Source organism: Lissotriton helveticus, chromosome 9, assembly GCF_964261635.1.
Source record: "Lissotriton helveticus chromosome 9, aLisHel1.1, whole genome shotgun sequence".
Classification (NCBI taxonomy): Eukaryota; Metazoa; Chordata; class Amphibia; order Caudata; family Salamandridae; genus Lissotriton; species Lissotriton helveticus.
In genome coordinates, this window is record NC_136070.1 from 1,158,855,513 (window position 1) to 1,158,877,875 (window position 22,363).

Here is a 22,363-nt window from a genome sequence, read left to right on the forward strand (position 1 = left end):
GGTCAAAAGGTGTGTGATGTCACTTCCGCGACCCATGGCATTTCAGTGTATTGACGTCCATGACTGCACCTCATAGCATGGCAGCAGGGCTCTTAATAAACGCATGGATGGCCTTGATAGGGGGCCTAGATGTCCTACTCAGCCGGTCAAGTGTAACCCTTGCCCCATGAAGGAGAACAGGGGCAGCTGCTGTAAAAAGGTCCATCGTGCCCATGTTGCATCTATTACATCTTCCTCTTCCAAACCAGATGCTTTTAAAACATGACTTCATGTTTCTCATCTCCCTTTGCAGCGACTTTATGTAAGGCTTAAAACAGAGCTGGAGGGGACAGTGAACAAGATCTGAAACCATTTTCAACAGGGCTGGGAGTTACTTGGTAAAAATACAAACTGTGCTTAAGTCAGTTATTCTGATTTTGTTGTTGTGATATTTCTAGAAGTGTATCATGATAAGCCATAGCCAATTAAGTTAAGGTTGTCAGAAGTAATATCTGTAAGATTCTCTTTTTTGGATGGACTAATTAACATGTGCCCTTTTACATAAGTGGAAATGTGTCTGTGAAATATAATGAATACAGGGATCCCAGATTGCAGTGGCATTTTGCTCTACTGAGGTCTTCGCTCACAGACTAAAACCACCCCTCGGTATTGTTTGAGTGTGAGGGAAAAGAAAATAATAATAACTCTGGGATTGTATTTCCTTTGGTGGGATATTATATTTGAATTATTGTAATAGCTATTTTGAAGTTTACTCTTGTTTTAGACATGACATTGTCTTAATTTGTCTTGACTTGAAGTTGGGAAAGATTTAGAGGTGTGATTTAAAACCCAAAACCTAATCACACTTTATTTGTCCTTGGGGTGGTTATTTTTTCGAATGTTGTATGTAAGGCAGTAAAGGCAGATATATTGTAACTAGGTGCCCTATCAAATTTTAATTAAATTGCCCATCAAAATATGTTTCAGTGACTAACCAGCTCCTATTTTGCCAATTGCATGGACTTCGTTTTATTTTTAAAATTTCATCTTTACTTCCAATTTTAGGTTTTGTGGGCAGTGCATACTGTGCTTCTTTAAATTCACCCTACTGCTTCTTGTCTCTCACCTCTATTCTTCCAATATAGCCATGCCTAGTTTTGTATTATGTCTCAACATCGCCGTTTTCCTTTCATCACCAGTCCTGTCTCTAAGCTGTTACTCTTTTTCTTACCAACACCACTCATTCCCCCAATTCTCAGCTTTTTACCTTGCAGCCTTCAACCACGTGCCTTTAACTACCAACACTCCACACTCCTTCTGGTTTTCCCCTCTACCCATTTGCTTTACATCTCTCTCTTCCAGCTTTTACTTCACTCTAACTCGCTCTTCCCCACACTCCTGCCTCTGACGTCTCCTCAGACTAATGAATCTTACTCTCAAACATATTGCTTGCTTGTAATTCCCATCCCAAAATCTATCTTGTAGTTCTCAATTACACCCTTTACATGTTTATGTTTATGTTTATGGGATTAATAAAGCGCGTGACTACCCTTGGGCATCTCCGCGCTCCCACGGACAGAGTCGAGCAAAACTAAGAGAAAAAGAACATTTACCAAACATTCAGATACAATAAAAAATTCTGAAAAAGTTATGAAAATAACAATAAAAGAAAAGAGATGGGAAGATTGGGAGCAAGATGAAGAAAATAGAAAGGTACAAGAAAAAGGAAAGAAAAGAAAATATGAATCAGGGAATTCTTAATGAAAAGGACTTGGTGGAAGAAAAAGAGTAAAGCAATTGCGACCCCAAGTTTGCCCAGGTTGAAAAACGAATGCCCATTAGGGTTCCTCCTAGGCTTACAATGACGTTGAGAATTAAACAGACAAAAGCCCGAATTCTTCTATATGTTACATGAATTGCCCATTATCACACAGTATAGCTGCAACACATTAGAATGGCCCTTGGTCCAGAATTCTACCACAGGAAATGGCAAGCAGCCAGATCCAATTGTTATTTAGCTTTTATTCTCATAGTCTGCAATAGTGACATTGCAATTAGGGATAAGTCAGCATTTCCATTAAAAAGGCAATTGTTGTTTTCTTAATAAGTTTGAACTGTTCAACGAATTTCGATGGCATTTTCCCAAAAAAGGTTCATCCAATTTGGGTTCACCATGGCAAGTTTTGTGTAGATCTGTCAAGGGAGAGGAAGGGTCCAAAAGGTAATTTTCCCATTTTAACTCCCATTGGATTTTTTATTTTCCTCTACAGAAAAAACAGCAGAATGGAATTACACCAGATTTGACAAGAAAGTAAAACTTTGCTCACAGAAGTGCCCAGTATGATATAAAGCCAGTCAGAACTTTTAGAGAAATTATCCTAGAGAAAAAAGGCTTCATGGTGGGCTTGAATGGCTTAACATTTTAGAGCTTTCTATTTGTTTTTTAAAAACATTGTTTTTGTAAATAACATCAAACAAGAAATTACATGAATCAACACTAGTATATCGTGGCATCCTCTGGTTCAAAAATGTCCCATTCAGAGCAGGCAACAATCACAATGCTGACCCAGCCCCTCCCCCATCCACCCTGGCCGCATCTCACTGCGGTATTTCCATGGAGATTTTCTCCTCCTATCCGGTCAACTTGTTCTCCTTATTCTATTCTTGGATCACCACTGCCATGGAGGCCATACTCTCCTGCCTCGCTGTGTGGCTGTCAGCGCCCTCAGAGAGCCCTGCCGAGATAGAGCCCTTCTGTCCACCATAAAGGCTGGATCATGCTGGTCTGCAAATGTAGTGGAGCTTCAGATTGGGCAAAGCAGTACCCCTATCATAAGCTCTCTTATAAAGGTATCCAGCACTATCTTAGGGCAGCCCCATCCCATAGCAATGTCCTAGTAATCGATTACACTGCCCAAAAAAACCCTCACGAGAAAGTGCATGGTGTATTCTGTTGTACATAGAGGAATTTAGGTAAATATATCATTTTGTAGAGCGTCGCTCTAACCATCAGGGACAGCAGCAGCTTTCTCCATCGGTCCACATCCTCTCTGTAGGGACCAAGTAAGCTCCCCAGATTCCGTGCTTAAAAGTCGCAAGGGTCAATAGTAATATAGATGCCCAGGTATTGAAAACAGGACTCGGACCACTGCAGGGGGCAATCCCAATTCTCTGGCAGATGCCAACCCGAAGGCGAGAACACCACCGACTTGTGCCAATTTAGATTAATCTCAGAGTCCCTCACAAAGACATTGAAGATTCCCAACACCCGGGGAATGGACGGCACAAACCAGCCAGGTACAACTTGCGTCAGCCACACCAGGAATACTTCTGCCGTATTACCAACCTCCTATAGTCTATGTTACGTGGTCCTAAGCAGTTTCAGTGCCTCTTCCTCCTCAATCTGCCAGTTCTTCTCCCGCAGGATTTCACAGCGATGCACCAGTGTTGTAGTCGGACTGGCCGGATAGTCCTCCTCTGCTAGCAAAAGTCCTTGCTCCATGTCACCCAGTTTTTGAGTCACCTTCTTCCTAATCCCTGAGATCCTAGAGATCAGGTACTCTCTGCCACTAGTTTATATGCCTCTCACACTGTTACCGCCAACGTCATGGAGCCCCTGTTATCAGTAAAATAGTTCTCCGCAGCCGTCCCTAGGCCCTCCCTCATATCCTGATCCTTGAGTTATGAGGAATCCAAGCACCAGGGAGGATGGTAGAACCTGGTCTACATCATGAGCTGGTTGTAGAGCGGTGCATGATCTGAAACCCTGTTGGCAAGAAAGTGGTGTCTCGATATCTGTGTGCCTGAATCTGTGGGACCAGGAAGTAGTCTAACCGAGAGCCTGCCCAAGACGTGGAGGAATCTTAGGAAAACTGCCTTTAGATAGGATACCTAGCTCTCCAGAGGTCCTGTAGCCTCTGTACCCGGGTAAAATTACTTAGTCTCTGATTGTCCCTCCCCATAGTACACGCAGCAGTTTGTCTATCTAGTTCTGAAAGCATAGTCAGATTAAGGTCACCCCCAATAATCAGCAATGCTGTTGGGGCCTGAAAGATCCACAGCTCCAGAGCTCAGGACTGTCAACCCCGGGGGGACATACCAGGACACCAGCACAACCGTCTCCTCGTTCCATTTCCCCAGAATTGCTGCATAGCAGCCCTCCGAGTCCACCCATACCTATGTCACCATCTGGGGATTAGACCTATGTACCAGGATACCCACCTCCTTGTGCCAGATGTCAATCCATAGTTTGCCACCGTCCTGTATCGAGCCTGATCCAGTAAAGCGCAATTGTTACCTTTCTGGTGTGTTTTCTGTAGGAGCAGTATATACAGGTTATGTCTATCTACAAATCTACACACCGTGCCTCGTTTGACCTTGTGGCCCAACCCATTCACTCTCCAGAATATAAAGGACAAATCAGGTGGTCCAGTCTCACTCTTTGGCCTTTCACGCCTACCTGTCATGTCTGTCATCCCACTTGAGCCAACCTGCCTGCACCATCCCAGCCTTCGATCATCCCCTAGATACCATTACAAGCCCCTAACCCCACCCAACTCCCCCCTCCCTTCTACCTCATGTGGTGGGGTCCAAACTAATCACCCCCAATGCTCGAGATGTCTGTCGCCACGTCTCCATGAACTACTACTCAAAGAACAATAAAAAGTGCACAAACTGAGCCCTTGCCTGTGTTAGTGTGCTGGGTCTGTGTGTCACCCATAGAGATTTCCCTACATCTGCTGAACCCCCAATGCCTGTCGCCTACCTTGAGAGGAGTTTTGCGTGCCTGCCTCCAGGGCATTGGTCTGGGTCTCTCCATTCTCTGGCTGCATCTGCCAGTCCTCACAGTTCAAGGTTGAGGACTGGATCCAGTTGATCTGGTCTCAACTGCATGTCTCAGTGCCTCTCTGTCCCCTGACTACTGGTCTCCAGCCCACCAGCCAGTCCCACACTTTTCTTGGAGTATGGAAAAAACAGGCTTTCCCTTTCACCAGGACTACAGCTTTACGGGGAAGAGCATAATGTATTGTAGACTCCGTGTCCACAGCTCCTCCTTATCCTTGTCAAATGTGTGTAAAATCTGGAAAGATCATGACCATGTTGTTCTCAACCCCCATGGAGTCGGGAAGCACACAGTACCACCTCCCGGTCCCTATAGATCAAAAGTCTTGCAATGATCAGTCAAGGCCGCACCTCTGGCTGAAGGGGCACCTTTAGAACTACTGCAAACTGGGAAGAGAGCTGTTGTGGCTGTGGAAAGGACCAAAGCAAGTTTTCAACAAATTCTTCCATGTTCCTGCTGTCCCCTTTCTCAGGCATGCCCACCAGACATACATTATTCCTTCTTGAACTCCCCTTGAGTATGCCGGTGGTTAGCATTCCCTCTGAGGAGCTGTACAACCTCCTGCAGCTGCCAGATGGCTCCACCACAGCCTCCACCGTCCCCATCCACATTGACATCTTATGGAGGTCCGCCCACAGGAGAGTGTGGTCCACCGCTGCCATGCCTATCTTCTATTCCAAAGTTGATTTGGTGTACCGCATGGCCAACAAGAAGTCTCACAGAGGGCTCAGGGGTATCATCCTCCACCATCCTAGGGAGGTCTCCATGCTTTTGGTTATTCCCCAACGCCAGGTCGTGGAATGCATATTTCTCAAATTTTTGCAAAGATGGTGCTTTCTGGCCTTTGTAGTGTAGCATTGTGCCCCACTCTGCCTCCATGGCAAGCCTCCCGTCACAGGCAGCTAGATCTCCAGGGTACTCCTGAGTATGGTACAACAGGATCTAGAGCCCCTGAGGATCAGAGCTCGGAGGTCATTCATTCCATCCTGGGGCCAGGTACCTCCTTCTGGAGGAATACTCAGTCCATATCCGATCAAGGCCAGCCATTGTCCAGTGGTATGAGGAGCAAGATGACATCTGTGTCAGTGCACTCCAGTCCCTGATAGCACCCTGCACACTGTGGCTTAGCACAGCATCTCCAGCCCCCCCCCCTTCACAATCCTTTTGGTGGGGGTAAAAATTACACGGCCCAAGCTGTGTGGTGCTTATCGTCCTGGGTCAAACTAGGCTGTCCCTCCAAGGGCTTGTGTAGCTGTGCCACCTTAATGTGCCACTCCATCTCCCATCATTGCCACCCTGGGACTAGCACAGATCCCTGTCACCTGGGAACCCCGCTATCTTCTCCTCAATATCCTGGCAACTGGGCTGCTCTCCCGCGTCTGCAACTGCAGCAGACCCCAGTGTTTGGGTCCGCTCTTTGATTGACCACACTGATAGGCACTCGACTCCCAAAGACGGGTTGGGCATGACCACACACTGGCGCCCCCGTTGCTTATAGCCTCGGACAGTCTGCTGGGCCCCTCCTGCACCACAAGACCCGCTCTCTGCAGCCGACACGGCACACAAAGCCATTAGTCTCTGCAGCACCTGATACGAGTGCGGCTGACTCCCACGGGTCCTACGGGTCCTCCGTAGGGCAGATTCACTGTCCTTAGTGGGAGCTTAGGTTTGTTGCACCATGTTGTTACAGCACTTGCCCATGTCTCCCTTTAGAGCTTTCTTGTCTGTTAGTTTACATTTTGAAAATAAGCAAACCTGATTGGATGACTGAGCTTTTCTATGTCATCCACTTTCGGACTGTGGACCCAAAGCACGGTCCACAGAATCAAAGTTTCATTTTGAGTAGCTGCAACAGAGAAAAATCTGTTGCGATTTCCACTGGAGCTTATGGGACTTGGTACCCACATCCTGCATAATAAATTAAAAGAGCCACACAGGGGGCGGTGGGGGAGTCAGGGGAAGCATCACATGACTCTTTTACTCATGTATGGAAACCCGATAAGGGTTAAGTTAAAATGAAAAAAAAAAATGACACAGGGTTTATGAATGCTGACATTGAGTTCATGGACCCCAGCATGGGTCCAAGCTTTGTTCACCCTTCTTTGGATTCTGCAAACTCCCACAAGTGCCCATTGACCCATGTTGGGCCTCCTTCAGGATTCAAAAAACACATAGGAGCAGACCAGGTCCAAAGATGGTGTGTGACTAATGCATTCACTATGTGACAACATGGTGAATGTGTGAAACAAGTCGTTGGAGACAACAACTGTGGATAACAGAAAGCTAGAGCAATTACCATCAGACCACCCTCATGGTGGAGTTTGCATCACGTGGGAATTGCTTGTCATACCAGCCCAAATCCGACCATAGAGTGCCGGTGTGGGAGAGGATGTCAAAGAGTGTGATCATGATGTACATCCTAAAGTGGTGTAAATACAAAAATGCAGTGCTCAAATAATAGTGAATAAAAAAATAATATTATTGGACTACTTAGACTCCGAAGAACGTTTAAACAGAAGTCTAAGTGTCAAGAATTAAAAACCTGCAAGGTAGTAAGACTACCTAGAGGTACTGTGCAGTACGGTCGACATGTTTTAGCCTAAGGGGCATTTAGCCCAGCTTTCTTCAGGACCTATGATATAAAATAGCTACTGCAACTACATATGATGTATTAAAGTGACACGTAACACAAATGTACTAGTGAAAAGTTACATCTATACCAAAAACTTTGATACTTAAGTGTCCACTGATGGAAAAGATATGTGTCTTCTTCCTATCAAGAAACATAAACAGATATATATTATGTTAAACACCACTCAAATACACACATGCACCTATAGACACACAGTGACCGCATAGCCACAACTGCAAGAATAATTTGCATTCTGCATGATAAAAAGCATAATAGCTTGATCACCCTGAGGCATTTCCTCATGGTGATACTCACCCAGCCTTGTGTGGGTGATGACCTCACCTCACCCGGCGACCGCTCGGGAGTATGAGGCCCCGCTCTGCAGTGTAGAAGAAAGAGGACACGGTAAGCACACAACTTTACAGTGCCCAAGCCAATGGCTCTACACATAAAACCCAACCTACGTGTGATAGCAACCCAGCTGTCATACCAAATCACACCAATCACTCACAAAATCAAAGACTCCCAGGGGGTACATAGGACTTGCGCATATTGCGATATTAATCATGTCACAGGGCTCTCTCCTAGCTATGCTATATGCCTCTCAGTTGTTTGTTTAGAACTTGTCTACAAACAATGCAGAAGATGGATATAAACAGAACACTTGTTTAAGACCACAATACTATGGCATTAGAGAGGGGTACTGGAAAGAGCCAATAAGTAGCTGACTGGGCCACTCACAATCCTAGGCTCTTTAACTATAGAGGGGTGTCAAACGACAGAATAACATCCCAAGCCCAAGGTTTGATACAACTTAAGGGTCATACTAGATCTTTTTGATTTAACCACCTCTGTGGACAGTGGCTAATCCTGTATTCTGGACGGGACCTGACCTGGTTTATGTATATGGAAGACACCGAGCAACTCACCTGTCCGTCGGTGCCTCCTGCTTGGAACCGAGCGGAAGTGGAGGTGAACGGAATGCCGCCCTTCCTCCTTTAATAGTCACCGGTGATTGCACGATGTGACCTCCGTGGTTTTGAAAACATGAAAAAAGTTGCGGAAGACGCCGCTGCTTCTTTTCTGCGCATGCGTGGAAATCCTTCAGGATCCACAAACCCGAATAGTCTTGTAGGTCCTTGTCATACTTCCCGCAGGGTTAATTGACCCTGTACTGGCTTGGTAGAACCTGCAGCTGATCCAACAAGAGCCCACAAATCTAATGTCAAAGACCATGCCCTGCAGCAATCACCTGCTGCGCCAAAGGACTTGCAAAGCAGAGGTTGTCTGCCCTTGGCAGGTTTCACGCAGGATAACCCTCAGTGCTCACAGCCAAAGTTTACTATCTGTAAATTATCCATAAATATGTATATATTTGGTATTTTTAGGCATTTCCAAAATATCTACACCTGAAAAAAAAGGCTGATCTAATCAAAATGACCTCCTTGACCTCTGTGCAGCCTTTGCTACTGTCCACCATCCCACCCTTCTTAAAACTCTCAAAGACCGCTTTGGTTTTGAGGGCAATGTACTAAAGTGGTTCACCTCGTATCTCCAAAATAGAACCCAACAAAAAAAATGGAACCCCTCACCCTTATTCTCAAACAAGCTCAAATCAGTTACCACCTCTGTGCCGATGACACTCAACTATATTATAAGATCAAATCCCACAACGACATCTTACATCTCAATGATACCCTGAATAAAGTCCAAGTCTGGTTATATCTTAATCACCTCAACATGAATCCTAAAAAAACTGAAATAATCATTTTCGCTCCCAAAAACAACTCTCTCCCTATCCAACACTGGATCACAGATATCAAAGCACTTAACTGCTCTCTCTCCACCTCCAACTCTGTCAAATCCCTTGGCATTAGCATCGATCAGAATCTTAATCTCATCCGTCACAGGCTAAAGGTGCTCTCTTCACTCTACACCACCTTAAAAAAATGTAAACCCTTCATTCCAGCTGACGACTTCAAAATCGTTGTACAATCTCTTGTCCTTTCAAGAATTGACTTTGGCAACGCCACCCTTGCTGGCACCCCCAAAGTCCAACTTGCCCCGATTAAATCTGTTGTCAACCTGGCGGCCAGGCTTATCCCTGACTGTAAGCGATTTGATCACATCTCTCCTGTCCTCAAAGACCTCAATTGGCTCCCAATAGAAGGAAGATCCACCTACAAGATTGCCTGTATCACTCACAAAGCCCTTCACCAAAACACCCCCTCGTACCTTTCTGACAAACTGCAAAAAGCAGGGTGTTCCAGGTCTTTGAGGAGCACTAACGCCCTTGTCCTAATCCCCTCTCGGCTCAAAAGTAAAACGACTCAATCACGTGCATTCTCAGGCAATGCCCCATCGATTTGGAACTCTCTTCCCAAAGATCTTCGTTGCAACCCCTCCTACCCTCTTTAAAAAAAAGCCTTAAGGTGCTTCTTCTCAACAAATATTGGGGTACTTAATGTTACTGAATTTACTCTGTCCTTTTCTTTCTGTCCACTCCTCGACTCACCCCCTCTTACTTCCATTTCCTATTTTCTCCCTCCTTCTCTACCTTCCCATCCATATCTAATTATTTAACTGTCCTCCTCTCCGATACTTATGTCTTAGTTACTTTTTCGTCCTTCTCTTGTTTGATTCAAATGCCGTATCCTATGTGAGTAAAATGCATTATGTTAATTTTGTTTCTTGATGTGTTAACCTATCTTGTAAAGCGCTCTGATACTCTTGGGTCCAGTAGCGCTATATAAAACCTTTTAAATAAATAAATACATAAATAAATACAAAGAAATAAAGTGTGTGTATTTAAATGTGTTAGTTCAAATGTGAAAATGTGTTGGTCTACGCTAGTGCAATGTGTATGGTTCTGACAAGTTGACAGGCTTAGACGAAGGAACATATTCCACGTGTGTTTTCATATCAGGAGGTTTGCTTCTGGGTAGTGGACACTGAATCATAGTTTTAATGTTTGGGCTTCAGATATGCGAGTGCCTTTGATGAACATTAACTTATCAGTCTCTTTCTTTTCTTCCAAGATACCTCAGAGTCTCCAAAGATATGCACAGATCAGGAAAAATATATCTTAAACGAAAGAGGTAAGTAAAGTATCATTTAGTAAGACACTATGACTAGTAATCGTCACATTGGTTTAACAAGGGACTATAGGTTCATCTGATTACAAATATGTTTTTCTATTAAAAAGGGGCATACTATTTGTATTCAGTAGACATCTTAGTCTGCACATTTGTCATGAAATTAACTGGTGGACAAGACTTTGCGCAGAATATCTGGAGAGGAAACTTGAAACTCTTTAGTGATTGTAGAAGCTGTCAGGCTAAAAAAAACTACCAGAAAGACACTTAACAGAGGGGCAAGTAGCTATTAGACCACAGAAAACTATGCTATGGTCAATTATCCTATGAGCAGATCATGCGTGCTTGCGCAACATTTGAAATTGCTGAAGAACATCTCGGTGTTGCACCTGCTGTGACTCTGCACGTCCACCCTTTGGTTTTTTTTTGTGATCACTATACCTAGGTGCATCTGGAAGCCCCAACCTGTGATGCTGGTGGCTCTGGATATGCCTTGCTGCTGCACAACACTTGCAAGGCAGCTTCACATAAACGAGGCCCTGTACCTTTGGTCCCACTGGCCACCATCCATGTTGCTGCTTCCTGCATGTGGCTGTTTTCCCACATGGCCATTAGTTGGCTAAATGACGGCCATGGCCCAAGAAAAAAAGAAAGGCACAAGGTTGCAGATGGCATACATTTTGGGGCTGCTTCCTGTTGTTTTAGAACTTTAAATTATTTTGCATTGCATAAATATCCCCTGGAGCCGATGTCCAAATTGATGAGGTGCTTCTAGCCATTGCATTATTGATGTTGACAATAAAACATTGCTTTTCTTTTTGGGATCCTTCATGTATGATTATACTAATACCTAAACTATACTTTGCATGTTGTACTTTGCATTATACCTCCTATATCATATATTAAACAGGTTCCATTTGTTCATTTTGAAGGGAATAGGCTTGCAGATATTCATATCTGGAGCATTCGTTTTGCATTTGTATGTTTTTTATTGAAAGTGATGCTAGCATGAAACAGTGGATACCCTGTGCCCAGGGCCGGACTGGCCATAGTGGGCACCGGGCAATCCCCGGTGCGCCGCACGGGTGGGTGCTGGTTTTGGACCCCTGGGGGCCGTTTTTGTTACAGGGCCGTTTTGCAGCTTAGCTGTAAAATCTGCCCTGTACCAAAATCGGCCAAAAACCGGCTCCGGCAAAGAGCTCGGCGGCACCTCCAACCCTGCCCCCCCCCCCTCCCCCCCCCCCCCCCCGGATGGTAAGGGGGGACGGTCGAGCACTTTGCCATGGTCGGTTGTGGTTCCCAGTCCAGCCCTTCCTGTTCCCTCCTGCATCCTATCAATTTGCTGGGTGCCTCTGGCAAGAGAGGGAACAGCATGGCCCTCAAGAGACAGCTTTGCTTGACAGCTGGATAAGGGCTACTTGGCCTCCATCTTAGGCTTTTTTGTGGAGGGTATGCATACCCCAGTGCGAAATTCATTGTAGCTCAGATGGCAGCATTGCACCAGGGTTTCAAACCCTGTAAAAGGAAAAAAAAAGATTTTATGCCTCTACTAATCTGGTGGTCGTCTTAGTAGGTCGTAAAATATATATTTATCCAAAGTAATCTTCAGTAATCTATGTATCTAAAGGTATTATACACTGAAGGGCATTTTGGAGTGTTCACACTGGGAAGTCAGTGATTTGATTTCAGAGAGTCCTTTCGAGTCCAGTGGAGGTTGACAACTTACCTCAAAGGTCTGTGGAATTCTATGACAGCTGTTGAGGGCACTGGGTTGAAGGTTGAGGTTGGCGTGCTGAGAGGGCTGACATATTGAGAACTGTGTTGAGTCGATAGGTCAGTTTTTGAAACAATAGAGTTGTTGCTTGTAGTGAATAGGCGAGATGCAGAGTGATGATGTGCTATGGAGAATGCGGAAAGGTAAGGTGGCCAGGTGTGTATTTTCTTAGTGCATTAGAGGGTAGCACGTGAGAACTAGCCTACAGGTAGAGACATGATCCGGGGAGTTGCCATTGGCATCCATCAGAAGTGTGATATGGTGCCTGATGTTGACAGTGTTCAACATTTCTAAGACTGCTTCTTTTAATGTCTTAAGCATCTCCTGGAAGTTTGATGGCACTGAAGAAGACGTTGTAATATTTAATGAAAGCTTTGATGATGAGGTTGAATATTTTAGTATTGAAATATTAGCTAGCACCAGGAGGCATTGAGTTGAGGTTTAATGTGACTTTGAGGACTGCAGAAAGCAGGTAGGAGCGTCGGATTTTGAAAAGCTTGAGTGAGGACAGTTTTTAGAGCCTCCAAGGCCATGCATCTCTGTGCATTATTGAAAGACCACCTCTTGACTTTTGGATATGTCTGCTATGTGGAATGCAGTATCTTGAAGGAACAAGATGTATATGTGCTGGGATGAACGAGACGGTCCCACCTCTGATGAAGATTGTATGCCAGCCACGTGTTGTTATTCTATCTGCACTGTCTTCTGCATGCTTTACTGGGAGAAGCGTGGCTCAGTGGTTAGAGGCGGCAGACCCGGAAGCTGAGATCGACTGTGGACCAGGGTTCGATTCCCCGCCTAGGCGGGTCTCGGGCTCAAAAATTCCACGGACTCGACAATTCTCGCTCTGGTGCCTACTCAACCCATGGGGTCACACTCTGCGACTCTGGGCAATAGCTTGCTTAATCTCCACTACGGCCCCTCGCGGCGGGATGCCTGGCTTTCACCTTGTGGACACCCTGCCGGGGTTTCTCACAGGGGAATACCAGGACGGGTTCCCTAAGCAAGCGCCGGGACGCTCACGGGCAGCCGTGCGCTCTACAAATCCAGCACATTTACATTTACATTTACATTACTGTGGAATGAGCTTTGATGAGCCGACAGTCAATAGTATCCCATATACCCTTTCTGAATGGTTGAGCTGATGTGTAAGAATGTTAGGTATAGCTGTGCTTGAATTTTTCTTTTAGATGGTTGTGTCCAGGTGGTTGAAATTCAGTTGATGGTGCATAGGTAGGGAACACATGGTTATTGCTAATGTTTGGTAGTAGGGACCATATGCAGTGAACCCTTCTAGGCCTTACAGGCCTTAAACAGATGCTGCCCTTGTTTCCTTCTACTCCTTCCCTTAGACACTTGGGCCTCATTTATGAGAAATGACGCATCGCTGCGTGAAAGCAGCGATGCGTCACTTCTCAGTGCGCACTCCTTGCGACATACCTGATGCGTCATATTTAATGTATGACGCATCATGTCGCAAGGAGTTACAGATACGTCAGTATTTCTGACGTATCTGTAAGCGCAAAAGTGACGCATTGCTGGAGTGTGTCACAAAAGTGACGCAACTCCTGCAATGCTTCCTTTCACATGGGGCAAGCCCCATGTGAAAGGGCTTGTGTCAGTCTTACGCCTGCTGTGAGGCAGGCGCAAGATTTTGACGCAATGGTGTCCTAGAAGTGACGCAGTGAAATCTCATAGATTTCACTGCGTCACTTCTACGACCCTTTCTTGCGTCAATACGCCCCCTTTGCATACATTGTACCAGGCGCAGGTATAATGTGGCGCAGGGGTTTACAAAGTGACGCATCTACCTAGATGCGTCACTTTGTAAATATGGCGCAACAAGGCGCATTGTTTACGCCACTGGTGCGTCACAAAAAGTGACGCACCGGCGGCGTAAAAGTGACGCAAGGGCTCATAAATGAGGCCCCTAGTGTTAGCATAAATACGTCACAGTAACCTACTCAGAACCTACCAACATTCCATTAACAATCTGTCAGCAGAGTCAAAAAGCTTACTTCGCAAAACACAACACTGAGGCCCGACCCGATCCGGCACTGTTCATCTTTATTGTGTACTAAGAGTTGAGCAACTGAGGTACCCTCAAAACACTTCCTACTTGCCTCAAAACACCGTGAAGACCTAAGTGAGTAGGAATCTGACCTCAATAGATTGTACTTTCACTTCTATCAACCGTGCTTACTCAGACCTTGTCATTTAACCCCAAATGCTCTGAAGTGACATTGCTGCTTTAGCACTTCATGAAACTCCAAACTAGTTTTAAAACATTTTTTTAAAACGTACAGTTTTGTCACGCATGGCACTAACAGTAACCATAGAAACCCTCAATCTATTCAGTAGCGGCTGGTGTTGTGGAAGAGGTGAGGGGCAGGAGGGGTATGGGTCGCGGGAGGACAACATAAAAAATAAATAAACGTACCTGCAGCCAGCCGCGTTGCGGTCTGCTGTTCCTCTCCTCGCAAGCACAGGCTCCCAGACACCACTGCGGCCAATCCTGATGCTGCTCTCATGTCATGAAAGCAGCATCAGGATTGGCCTGAGGGCTCTGAATTTGCACTCCAGTTAGACTGGAAGCCTGTGCCTGCTGTCTCCAATCCGGCAACGCAGCTCGGGTTGGAGACAACTTCAGTGCGCATGACGGTTTGGCCGGCCATAGACCGCAGGCCAACCCGTCATGCGCACTGATCACAGTGCACTTACCACTCCTCCTGCAGCCTGTCATTCCCATGGACCTGCCCCCAAAGACTTGTCAGAAAAGGGGAAAAAAAACGATAATACAATTTTTTTATCGTTTTATTTTTCCCTCTCCTGACGTTTTGAGGCAGCTAGCTGCGAGAGGGGGGGCTATGCTTCTCCGCCATAGAGGAGGAGCCGCCGCTGAATCTAGTATAAATAAACACCTGCATCCCACGGGCACAACACCACATTGATAAGCGTGGCCAAAATACCACCTGAGTGACTTACCTCACTCACCTATAGTTACCCAAAATAAGTCAGCCGGACAGTGGAGAAGAATAAACAAAGCAAGTTTATTAGGCCACAAACTCCCATATGAGAGGGCCCTATATCGACCTCACCCCTAAGAGTGTGCCGAGAAGGACTGCCTCACATCATCATGGTGATACATTATATTACGAGAAGGCAAAGTAAAACACGCCCATAATGGAAAAGTACTGGTCCACCAGGGATGTGGACAATGGTCTCATACAAGAGGCATCTGCACCTGCAATAGCAACACTTGTTATCATCTCCCAAGGACACAGAGCCAGGCCGCTACATCCCCAGCGCATGAGAACGGCCTGATAAGGAGTTTCGCTAGCAGGAGTTTCAGTTACAGTAAACCAAGAAATGCATATATGCTGACACGAGGAATTACTCCTATTCCTACGGGAGGGGGAATGAGCAAGTACAGTTTGCACGCAGAGAGAATAATCCAAAATGGTGGCACACATGCTAAGCTAAGAACACTGCAAACAATATCACACGCATAAGTGAATAACTGCATAATGAGAACATAAACGTAAATGCGTAAGTGTAAGTAATTAGTTAGACACATTCCGCTAACTCATAAGCATAATGTACGAAGGGGGCGGGGCTTGGGATTGACGCCTATCAGACCCTCCTTTTAGCGGACTGTGGCTAACACGTTTGTTTCCATTTATTAACCAAAAGGAGGGCCTTTACAGCAAAAATCTATGGGCAGGGGAACTTAAACCATAACATCATCATGAATCAGTATTAGCCAATTCGCATCAGTAAGCTCAACAGCATTGGAGACAGGGTATTGTTTCAATCGTTTCGTAGACTTCTTCAAATTGCTGGCACACATGGAGCAACAGGGAGGAAGGCAATAAACGCAGAGGCAGCATGACAGTAGAAAACCTACAACACCTATAATGACCATGAATATTTTCCAACCCCAGGAAGAGAAAAGACCCCACAACCATGTCTGTAAGGACCAGGTACCATTATCTTGATGAAGTTCAGCAGCCAACCTATGAAGTTTCTGCACAGCCAAGTTAACGGTCGGGGCGGAGTCAGGAATATATACGCAGCAAGACGTCCCGATGACGTGGCAAGCTCCACCCCTATCTGCCAGGATGACGTCAAGAACCATTCTATTCTGAATCGTAAATAATCTCATAGCCTGCATCTCTAGTGACATGTTAGCTGCAATATCAGCTTCAGTGTTCACTACCTTTTCCATAACCCGTGAAAGGCGTCTAATGGATCTACTATTAAAAATAGGGCCCCAGAATGGCAACAGACCTTTAGAAAAGTCGTTAAACTGCTGCCCAGCGGTGTCTGTCTGATCGACGTCATCAACTTGAAGATCCCTCCTTTTTCGCTGCCCTTGCCCCGCGTCAAACCGCCTATGTGTCTTGTGATAATCTGAAGGTGCTACATAAACAGGAGGGAGTAAATACGCCAGGTAGCATGTCCCACCCCAACCCTCAGGCAACCACAGGTACCCGTTATCACCACACACAAAGTAGACATTAGGGGGAGTGACAAGCGAAGGGCTAAGGGTCAACCTAATCGAGGTGGTCACATTACAAACACTATCACCCACCTTTATCGGACCTCTACCCTGTATACAGAAATAAGGTGAGGGTCCCACTACTGCTAGGGGCACTAAAGAATGACCACTACTGTTTGTAGCAGGAGGGCGTCGATATGCTAGAGAAGAGTTTAACTGTAGAAAACTCTCTCGTACCTTATCAGTGTCATTAGGTATCAGAAATTTGTCTAACTTTTTCGAGCAAGTCTCTAAGAATGTTTGGTCAAAACGTCCATCGGTAAATAATCGCCCAAGGGATGAGGGAGGCAAAGGGCGAACCCGCATCGTCAGTGTAGACCTACTGTCAGGGAGTCGCGGGGTGAGGGAGTCCGGCTGCTGAAAAAACTTCACCCTACCTATCAAGGTATACCAGCCAACGCAGCTATTCACAGGGGTCAATTGCAGTGCCAATAACCTGTCCTTCTTATACGCTGCAGAAGGGAGCAACCCACATACCCAGCAATCTGTCACATTGTATACTGCGTGTGCATGATGTAACGTTTTTATGAAGACATTATCACGGTAACCTTTTCTCATACATTGTTCACCATAATCGACAGTAACCATATTGTGTTCTGGTAAGGGAGAAGGGGTAGGGACCATTTTGTGGACTGGGTAAGCTTTGTCTAGAAAAAACAGTATTCCAAGCATGATCAGGAAGACAATAATGAGCACTACAATAACCACAATTTTACTTTTTCGTGATAGGGCACGCCATGGTGAATCTGGTTCCGGTCTGCGGGGAGCAGCAAAAGGCTGTTCCTCATCGGGTACTGGACGACCAAAAGGGTACATTTCTGCTAAAGAACGGGGCAAGGGATATCCTAAAAGTTCAAAAACTAAGGACACTACTAAAAAGTTCAGACACTCCAAAACCGGCCAGAGGGGTTCTTCACCCTTCGATGGGCTGTTCTCCCTATGTCCGTTAAAGCCTCATAGGCAGGCTTTCAGCTTCGCAAACCCTATTCCCTCGACGGAGCCACACAACTGTAGTGACTCAGGAGCACTAAACTTGGGCCCACGTTTGACTCTAATGTTCCATCCAACAATGTCTCAGAAGTGCACCAGGGCTCCTTTCAGCAGTCCATCCCTATTGCTGCATTAACCTATCGACTATAGTCCACTCCTATCCCTATCTCAGCCCTTCTTCCAGTGCTCAATGCATTTGCCTCTCTTTCCTGGGCCGCAAGTTATAGCGAGTGCTCCCTCGCACTTCGTGGTCTGAAAACAGAATTGGTTGGTCGTTCGAACAAGAGGTGGCTTCGGTCACCGGAGCACCGTGACCGATAGAAGCCTTGCTACTCGTACTCAGGGCTGGCTTTCGTGCTTTGTCGTCGTGCTCCTCCCCAATCAACACAGCATCAGAAAAAGGGAGATACTTAGGCAACGATTCTGTTTCGTGATCTGCAATGCCACCTCTTACCCAGGCATCATAGGGTAAAGGCAGTGGAACCTTTTTCACATGAGAGGCATGTGTCCACGCCTTACGACCGTCCACTCGAAGTGCGGTGCGGGTGGTGAGCAGCACCAACCTCGGCTCAGACCACCTGGGCTCCAAGCAGGACTTCCGCTGGTACTTCTTAACGACAACCCAGTCCCCTGGGTTGATGCCGTGACCGGGCCCCTCAGGCAGCGGCTTCAGTGTGTCTGCAACCTGCTAGTGAACAGAATGGAGATCTTTAGTCAAGGCATACAAGTAGTCTGTCAACATAGGATATTCTATCTCTGAGAAACATTTGGGTCTAGGAACTCCCCACACATTTGCTGGCCTGCCGAATACAACTTCATGGGGAGAAACACCTGTCTTGGAATTTACTGTAACTCGTGTGGAGAGTAGAGCAAGGGGAAGAGCGTCTGGCCACCGCAACCCAGTACTTTCCTGTATCTTGGCCATTTTCAGTTTCAACGTACCATTAAATCTTTCAACTAAACCCGCCGCCTGTGGGTGTAAGGCTGCGTGGAATTTTTGAGAGATTTGTAATCCCTTACATATATTTTTCATCAGTTCTGCATTGAAGGATGTACCGTTATCACTCCAGATCACCCTAGGTAACCCGAACCTGCTGAAATATTCCTTGATCAACATTTTAGCTGTCGACATGGCTGTACAGTCTTTTGTTGGAAAGGCCTCCACCCACCTACTGAATACGCACACCACCACAAGTACATATTTGAGATTGTTCACTCTTTCCATTTCAATGTAATCCATCTGTATTACTTCAAAGGGGTATGTTGGGGGTGCAAAGTTACCCACAGGGACAGGTGTTCCCTTCCCAGGATTGTGTCTTAGACAAATCATGCACTGTTGTACCATGCGCGTGGCCACCCTGGAAATGTTCTTATTACTCCATACGGGGTCTAATAATTTACATATTCCTTTAGCACTTATGTGAGCTGGTCCATGGGCCATCGTCACCACTGGAAGGACAAATGCATTTGGGAGCAACCATCGTCTTTTGTCAGTCACATCCGTCCAACACTCATCCGAGTCCAGCTGTCCCTTTCCATTCTTCCATTCCCTCAGCTCCTCCTCAGTCACTTTCTCCTGTATGTTTCGCACACTCTGTACAGTATCTGAAAACATATTAATGTCTGGTACAGATCTAGCCGGTCCAGCCACAAACATTCGCGGGAGTCTGTTCCTGGCAGTTTCTTTGGCTGTCTGATCTGCAAACGCATTTCCCTGTCCCACATCATCAACCACTGCTTTGTGTGCGCTACACTTTATGACTGCCAGCCTTCTGGGAAGCGTTAGAGCCGTCAACAAGCGCAATATCAATGGGCCGTGTTGAATGCGTTGTCCGTGTGATGTCAAAAATCCCCTCTCTGCCCACAGTCTTCCATAGCTATGAGCCACGCCAAAGGCGTATTGGCTGTCAGTATAAATGTTCACATCCAATCCTTCACTCAGTTCACATGCACGCATCAACGCTATTATCTCTGCGGCCTGAGCTGAGTTATACGGGACTCTAGAAGTCTCCACCACTGTGTGTAATGTTGTCACTGCATATGCTGCTGTTGTGGTGCCGTCCGCTAATTTAAAACAGGACCCATCAACATACAACTCTCCGTCAGGGTTATCTAGGGGTTTGTCCGTCAAATCTACTCTCCCTTTTGTTTCCTCCTCCGTTCGGAACAGGCAGTCATGTACTTCACCAGTTTCCTCATCCGAAGGGAGGGGCAACAGTGTTGCTGGATTCAGGGTAGCACATCTTTTTATCGTCACATGTGGGGCAAATAATGTCATCTCATATCCTGTCAGACGAGCGCTAGTTAAATGCTGCGTCTGTGTTCTGTTTAGTAAAATGTCCACTGCATGTGGTACCATTACCGTAAGAGCTGAACCCAGTACGAGCCCTGCCGACTGTCTTATCGAGACTGCAGCAGCCGCTGTAGCCCTTAGACAGCTCGGAAGCGCTCTTGCCACATTGTCGAGCATTGCAGAGAAGTAAGCACACGGTCTCTGTTTCCCTCCAAAATCTTGTGTTAAAACAGACAACGCGCAACCTTCCGCCTCGTGCACATAGAGTACAAAAGGCTTCTGGTAATTGGGTGTTCCCAAAACGGGTGCAGAACATAAAGCAGTCTTCAACAACTCAAACGCTTCTTGGCATGCAGGTGTCCAAGGTAGGGGTTCACACACTTCTTTCGTGGTCAGATACAGCAGGGGTTTCGTTAGTAAAGCATAATTAGGTATCCACTGACGACAGTACGATGTTATTCCCAAGAATGCGCGCACCTCTCGCTGTGTGTTAGGGACTGTCATGTTAGTTATTGCCCTGATGCGCTCTGGTGTCAGCCTTCTCCCGTCCTTCGATAGGAGGTGACCGAGATAAGTAACCTCCTGTCGACAATATTGGAATTTAGGGAGAGACACCTTGTGTCCTTTCTGAGCCAAATGGTATAACAATTTAACTGTCGACTCTCGGCATCCCTCCTCATTGTCGGAGGCGATGAGAATATCGTCCACATATTGCAACAAGACATTGCCCTGTGGGAGCTCCAAATCATCTAACTGTGCTTTTATTGCTTGACTGTAAATACTGGGACTTTCTGTATAACCTTGAGGAATTCTCGTAAATCTAAAACTGCGTCCAGCCAATGAGAATCCGAAGAGGTACCTGCTATCTGGGTGTACGGGTATACTGAAGAACGCATTCTTAAGGTCCAATACTGAAAAATATTTTGCTGACGGAGGTATCATAGTCAAAATGGTAGTAATGTCAGAAACCACAGGGTACTGGGGCTCAACCACCTTATTAATATGGCGTAAATCAATCACAAAACGATAGACATCAGGTGTATTCTCACCCTCGGCACCTGAGGACCTTTTCAGTATCGGAAGTATCGGGCTATTACAAATGTTAGAGTCTGTCTCCTCAACCACCCCTGATCCGATCAAATCCTGTATAATCTGCAACAGAGCCCTCTCTCCATCTCTAGAAATCTTATATTGAGGTATGCGAGGCAGCTTTGCTCCCACCTTAACATTTATGGACACCGGTGCAATGTCCATCTTACCCACATCAGTATCGCGAAGTCAAAAGAAAAGGGGAGTCAACAGTAAAGGGGCCAATCGTAAGTGTCAATGGCTTAGAGATGGGGCTAATCACCGGGGTACCAGAAAACCCCACTGAAACATTAGTCTTGCCAGACAGAGCTGCCCCTGGAACCTGAGAACGTGCTACAGAACTTTTCGTAGCACCTGTATCCAATAAAAATTTCTGATGGGATCCCGACAAGTCTGCCGTTACATAAGGCCCACGTTGATCAACATCCACAGAAACAGGTCCCTCACTCTGCCCTACGCTGTCCTAGTTATAGGAAAATCCTGTGAAATCATCCTCGGCGTACGCATCGTTGTAAAACTGTCTATCCCTACCATCATCGCCCTCCCTCTGAGAATGCTGTCTATCCCTTCCTCCGTCAAAATAATTTCCTCCAGGTCTCCTACCCTCCTCGGACTGCCTATTGTCTCTAGGCGCTTCTCCCCGACCTCGCCCCCTACCAGGTCCAGCCTGGGACCGCAGTAGTGGACAATCCTTCCACCAGTGCCCTTCCTGTTTGCAGTTAGCGCACTGGTTGGGTCCCAAACGCTCTCTTCTCTCTCCCCTCCCGAAACCACTTCCTCGACCACCTGACGCGGGCGGGGCTCCCCGTCCTCTGCCCTTCGCTACTTGCTGCAACAAAACCTTCGTCTTCAAATCTTTCGCCTTCTTTTCCTGCCTGTCTTTATTCTCATTCTCTCTATGTTCATAATACTGGGCCATGCTTAAGATGCCTGAGGGGGTAGATGTTGTCCATGTACTTTCAGACGCTTGCAGTCGGGCCGATATTTCTGGCAGTAAATTCGTAACAAATCTATTGACAAAGAGACGCAGCCCACCATCTTGAGAGATGTCCTGCCCGCTAAAATCCATAAACGTTTCCTCAAAGCGAGTGAAGAAATCTGAAACTG

The 22,363-nt window shown here is 46.2% G+C and overlaps 1 protein-coding gene across 2 annotated transcripts in view; it reads left to right on the forward strand.

The window, feature by feature from the left end:
• Window positions 1–22,363, forward strand: part of CARD19 (caspase recruitment domain family member 19) — a 99,621-nt gene that overhangs the window by 69,929 nt on the left and 7,329 nt on the right. For both annotated transcript variants that reach the window (XM_078661609.1, XM_078661610.1), the window contains one exon: window positions 10,493–10,552. In XM_078661609.1, the coding sequence (XP_078517735.1) occupies window positions 10,493–10,552 (60 nt within the window). The remainder of the gene's footprint in view (window positions 1–10,492; window positions 10,553–22,363) is intronic.